The sequence below is a fragment of the Leopardus geoffroyi genome, chromosome E2 (assembly GCF_018350155.1).
Source record: "Leopardus geoffroyi isolate Oge1 chromosome E2, O.geoffroyi_Oge1_pat1.0, whole genome shotgun sequence".
Classification (NCBI taxonomy): domain Eukaryota; kingdom Metazoa; phylum Chordata; class Mammalia; order Carnivora; family Felidae; genus Leopardus; species Leopardus geoffroyi.
In genome coordinates, this window is record NC_059335.1 from 55,215,369 (window position 1) to 55,221,368 (window position 6,000).

Below are 6,000 nucleotides of genomic sequence, written 5' to 3' on the forward strand. Positions count from 1 at the left end.
TTCGTGCATGCGTGCACACGTGCATCCATTCATCCACTCACCCATCCACCCATTCACACGTGCGTGCATCCATTCATTCAACAAGTGCTCATGAGCACCTACCGTGTGCCAGGCACCATTTTAGGTGCTGGGAACACAATAGGGGACATATCCCTGCCCTCATGGAACTTATATTCTAGAAGAAAACGAAACAATGAGTGCCCTTATCCTCCAGATACTTGTCTGAGGGATCAAGTTCGGGAAAAGTGCCCTAGGACAGGCTTGCCCTGCTCTCCTGCCCAGTAGCAGCCATCAGCCGGGGTTAGATGCGCAGATTCTCAGGTCCTGCCCCGGACCTACTAACTCAGAAACTGCAGTTCAACAAAATGCCCAGGTGATTCCCAAGTGTGGTTGAAGTTTGAGAAGCATTGCTCTAATAGAAGGAGCCACAAAACACCCAAGGAACCCAGAAGTGCCAATTCCTGCACCCCAACCCTAATCTACCAGAGCAAAGTCTTGGGTGCTGAGCCTGGGAAGCTGCACTACCCATGTCCCACCCACTGGTTTAGATGACAGGCCCCATGCCTCAGCTGGGAGGAATCATGGAGGGCTTCCCCGGGGAAGTGACCGGATCTGGGTGTACAGGACATACGTAGGAATTGGCTGAGGGGGTTGATACGCTGGGCAGGGGCCATGGCTCCTACAAGGTTGCTGGCAAATTCCAGATGGCTTGGGAGGGGTGGGGACAGGAGACAGGGGTGATGGAGGGCAGAGAGGATGAGGTTTGGGGACACTTTTCTGCAAATGTGCTCTTTGGACACTGTCATTGGAGTCACACAGCCCCTGGCTCGGTGCCCCCAGGAACGGGATGGAACACCACACCTCTGATGGGTGGCTCCTGACCAAACCAAAGTTTGAGGCGTGCTTTCAAGAAGGGGGTCCTGGGTCAGCCCCACTGGGAGAGCTCCCAGAGCTCCCCTGGGGGAAGGGCCCAGCCTGGCCCACTGGGGCTGACCTGGGATGTGGCAGGCACACTCTGGGGAACTTCAGGGGACAGCAGTGCAGGGACCTGACAGATAGACCAGAAGGAAGGGAGGCTCAGAGAGCAGGGAGAGAACATAAGCCCAATTCAGACCAGCTCCTGCCTGAAACAGACTTTCTGTCCTGGTGGTGCCCTAGCAGTGCCCCTGAAACGCTCCTGCCCCATCTCCTCGACAGGGGCCTTGGCTACAATAGTCAGCCCCCCAGCTTGACTGGCCCATACCTGCAGCTGCCTTTGTGGGGTTCTCACTGACCTAATGCCTGTGTCTGTCTGTCCTTGCACAGCCATGAAGAGTCTTTGCAGCTTAAACATGAACAGCACCAAGCTCTCGGCTGACACCTATGAAGATCTGAAGGTAATTCTTCGGTTCCTCCCTTTCTCCCTCCCTTCCCCCCTTCCCTCCTTCTTTCCTTCCATCCGTCAGCATCTAGACACCAGTGCTTTGCCCTCGTGGAGCTTATTCTCCAGCAAGAAAGGCTAGTACACCGGCAGATAAGTCAGTAAATGAAATAATGGCAGGTGGAAAGGAATGGTGGGGAGGAAGCCAGCAGGGAATTGGTAGCTTAGAAACAGGGAGGGCCTGTTTGGCATGTGATCATCAGGGATGGTCCCTTTGAAGTCGCATAAGCTGAGACCTATAAGATACGAAGCCATGGATGCAAAGGATGACAGGAAAAGCAAGGGCAAAGGTCCTGAGGCAGAAAGGGTTGGTATGAACTGACTTTGTAGCAAATGTGACCAGAAAGTAAGAGAGAACAGACTTGGGCCAGACTGAATAAGCCCTCATAGGTCACAGAAGGGTTCTGGATTCTATCCAAGTTCAGTAGAAAGCTTTCAGAGACTCTAAGCAATGTTGTGAGTTATGCTTGTAAAGGCTTGTTGTGGCTGTTACCAGGAAAACTGATTTTTTTTTGCTGGAGCCAGGGGTGGTCCAAGCAAGAGTAGAAACAGGGAGAACATGGACAGGGCTGATGCAGTCATGGGTTAAGCTCCTGGTCCTGTAGCCTGGGCTAGGTTGGCAGTATAAAGTTGGGGCAAGAAAGAGGATCCGAGTAGGGAAGGGTGGGCACGTTTCCTGGGGGACTGGTGGAGCTTGGCCTTCAGAAGTCTGCTGCCCCCATCACCCTGGGTCCAGTACCAACTGCCCCGGAAGGAGTGAGTGGGGCTGCAGATAAGCCAGCGCTGAGGACGGAAGGGCTGGGCCAGGCAGCCAGACCGACCATGAGACGCCAGCACCTTCACACGCTGGAAGCCACTTGGAAGGAATCCCCACAAGCAGGGACCACCCCTTCCCCGCCCCACCCTCAGCCCTCCAGCTCAGCCAGACCTGCGGCCAGCTTTCGAGCACCCACTATGTGCCAAGCCCAGGCTGGGGACAGGGACAGGACCAAGGTGCATCTGGTTCACCACTGTCCAGGAGGAAGCTCCGTCCTGGCAGACAGATACCTGCAGTAACCAGGCCAGGACAGGGCTCAGGGACCAGCAGGGAGGGGACAGGGGACAGCCAGCCCTGCTCAGTAGGGCAGAAGAGCCTTCACAAAAGGAGGTCTTGAGAAGGGAATCTGCCGAGCAGGCCAGGAGAGCCGTCAGAGGGTCCTGAGGAGCATGTGAAGCAGGGCAGGGGTGCGGCCGGCGCAGAACCAGCCTGAGTGCACCCTCCAGGGCCTCCCCGACCTTCCGGGCCCAAGTGGGCGTTTCTGCACCGTTGAGGATTACTGTGCCCCCTGAAGGCGAAGGAGCACAGATCCGGGTGCCCTAGCCAAGCAGCAAAGGGGTGTCGTCAGCCCCTTGTGGAGAAAAGCCGCTTTCGCGCATCCGAGAGACCCATGGTGCCAACTTGAGCATACTGGCCATTGACGCCCAGCCTCTGTGCTGTGGGCATCGGATGGCCCGGAGGCTGTCTGCCTGCCTGGGGCCAGGCGGCCTGCACTCCACATGAGGCAGGCAGGGCCCTCCAGCTTACGGCCCCGTCTCTCAGGAGAACCTGGAAACCTCCGTGCCAGTTTGCCATCTCCTGATCGGAGAGGTTGGCTTAAAGAAGTTTTTACTGTGCTGCACAGGGGAAGGCAGCCCCCAGTCGGTAGCCTCTGCCTGAGCAGCGGGGCTGGGGGCCCACGAGCCAGAGCGCAGGGGAGAAGCACGGAGGAGCCGTGCACACGCACGGTGGAAGGTGACACTGGCCGGTGCCCCCACGGAGAGTCTGGAAGAGGGAGCAAAGGGAGGAGAGCCATTAGCCCTGTCTGTGCAGTGAAGGCTTGTGGAGGGAAGGCCAGCTGTTTATAAAAGAAGGAAGAGAGGCGATGTGTCCGGGTGGCAGGGATGGAGAGCGGGAAGCAGGTGTGAACAACAGCAGGTGGAAGCTTGCAGTCTAGACGGTTCCGACGCGGGGGCGTCCTGCAGGGGAAGACTCGCTGCCCCCCAGGTGCCTGCATTTGTGGCGATCCCGCCGCATTCGCCTGCCCGATTTCCCGTAACGATGGCCTGTAGGCGGTGGTGACGGTGCGGGTGGTTCCCGCCTGTAGGGCACACGGCCTTGTGTTGTTCAGGGCGAGCTGTGCGTCAGGCGGTTCCACCCTTAGCACCGTCCTGTGAGCCGTGGCCTGATCACGCTGGCTCCACAGAGGAGGAGGCCGGGGGCTCTGCCCCCGGGGTCGTGCAGCCAGCAAGTGGCAGAGCTGGGGCTCCCACCGGGGCTTTCCGCCTTCAGAGCCAGGCATCCACGGCCTCGCAGAGGCAGGGGGCACGGAATCCCCTGCAGCTGTCCGCCCACCTGCGACCCCCGATCCCGGGGCTGCTGCCCTGTGCTCCCCGAGGTTACCCAGCTCTGAGCTCCAGGGAGCCCCGACGGCAAGGTGGGGAGGGCACAGTGGGAACCCCGGCCGTGGCTGTGGGAGAGCCAGGCACCGCCGGGCCAGGTTCGGGAAAGGACTGTCCTCCTTGCTGCCCCGCAGGCCAAGCTTCCCAACTTGAAGGAAGTGGACGTCCGCTACACGGAAGCCTGGTGAAGCTCCCGGCTCGGCAGGAAGGAGTTTGCAGCTGCAACACACGACTTTTTGACTAATAGCCGTAGAGCGCCGGTCCTGGGGTCCCGCCCCCAGCGTCCCGGCTGTGAGATAGATGGGGGAGTCTTTCTGGGGGCAGAGGGCGGAGGGGGGAGGGGGTGGGGAGGGGGGCCGTAAGCACGCCCAGCCCCGCCTAATTCTTTTAGCTTCATAATTGGAAACCTTGACCTGATCCAAAAAGGACTTTGTAGCAACCAGAGGAGCATCAGCGGGTCGGGGGAGAGGGTGGGGGAGGGGTGGGGGCCTTGGGGAGGGGGGACCCTTTGTGGATTTTCTTTGCTTTTGTGTTCAATGCCGTGTGGGAAAAGTCAACTCCGATGCCACCATCACACGACCCTGATGGGCCTCGAGGGCCGAGGAAGGGTGCTTTCTTCCTCACAGGCTCCACCGAGAACTCGCCCCCGCCCCCCACCATTGGGACAAGAAAACCCAGACATGTCATTGCACCGTCCTGTGTCCTCGCCATTGCTATGCAAAGTGATTCTTGTTGTACATAAGATTTAAATAATGCGCCTATTTAAGAAATGTTGACAAATTGCGGGTCTGGGACCTGCCTCTTATTTATGAAGTCTTTGACCCTCCCTCCCTCCCTCCTGCCCTCCCACCCCGCCCTCCCCTGGCCCGTAGTACTGTATAAACCAGTCAGCTGTTGGGGTAGTGGTAGTATTATTGTTATTTTTTTAAAGGAAACAGACAAAAAAAAAAAAAAACCTCCTTGGAAAATTAATTGCTTTTTCGTAATGGATTCTGTATGCTAATGCTCGGCCGTCTGTCCGCCCGCCCCCACTGTGCGTTTCCAATTCCCAGATGTCTCCGACTTGCCCCCGGGTGAGGGTCAGGCTGGGGGGCAGAAGTGGGGTCCCCACGTTGTAGTCCTGTTCCTGCCAGGCCCCGGCTTTCTCTCAGCCCCCTCTTACGCCGTTTGGGGGGTGCTAACCTGTCCTCCCTGGTCCATCCCCTGGAAGAGCTGCCCCAGCCCCGTCCCCCGGAGAGCTCCCATCTCCGGTGGCCTCTGCCATCCCTGTCCCCACTGAGACTGCGGCCTGTGGCCTCCCCGCCATCCTGTGCTTCACGTGGTCTCCTCACGCATGCCTGCTTCTCTGCATGGTCTCTTGGGAGAAGAGAGAGACGTCGCCTCCACCAGCCTGACTGCCCACCCCACCCCTATGAATGTGACCGCTACAGCACAGACACCCTTTCTGTCCCCACACCTGCCCCGAAGACAAACCAACCTCCGTTTCTTTTGTAAACAGTCGGCTTTTTCTTAACAAGCCCTCCCTGTACAGAACAGCCCTTTTATGGTTTACTTGGGGTCCCCTCTCCCCCCAAGCCCCCTCTTCTGTTGGTTTAGCACAAATACCGTCCCCCTCCAGCACCCCCAGCCCTGACCCCTCAGTCAATGTAATTGTTTTATATATATTTAATCTTATTCAATGGAAACCATGCTTTTGTCGTTTTATACTTTGCTAGGTAGACTTTATTACCCCCCCCCCCCGACTATGCCCTCATTTTTTTAAAAAAGGAAAAAAAAAAAGAAATTGGGTTTCAGTCTTAATTCATTTTACGTGCCAGGTTTTATTTTGTGTGTGCGTGTGAGTGTGTTCTGTTTCGTGTTTTGTTTTCTTCTGTTGTTGTTGTTTTCTGTTGTTTGGTTTTATTCTCTCCCCTCCGGTCCCAAACTTTATAGCACTCTGGTGCAGGAAGAAGCAGAAGCAAAAACAAAAAAACAAAAAAACAAAAAAAAACAAAAAAACAACAACAAAAAAAACTCTAAAAAAGAAAAAAAAAGAGCCGAGACATGCCATCTTTTCCCTTCGCACTGTTGCTTTTCCTGATGGTTAATACTACTGTCACGTTAGCTGTGTTCAGAGATGTGAAATACTTTCAGGCAAAAATAAACTGTAAGTGACTCATTGA

At 56.3% G+C, this 6,000-nt stretch overlaps 1 protein-coding gene across 3 annotated transcripts in view; it reads left to right on the forward strand.

The window, feature by feature from the left end:
* The window catches only part of LOC123577690 (c-Maf inducing protein), a 235,133-nt gene extending 229,133 nt beyond the window's left edge, over positions 1–6,000 (forward strand). For all 3 annotated transcript variants that reach the window (XM_045439850.1, XM_045439851.1, XM_045439852.1), the window contains 2 exons: positions 1,306–1,376; positions 3,973–6,000. In XM_045439850.1, coding sequence (XP_045295806.1) covers positions 1,306–1,376; positions 3,973–4,026 — 125 coding nt within the window. In that variant the 3' untranslated portion in view covers positions 4,027–6,000. The remainder of the gene's footprint in view (positions 1–1,305; positions 1,377–3,972) is intronic.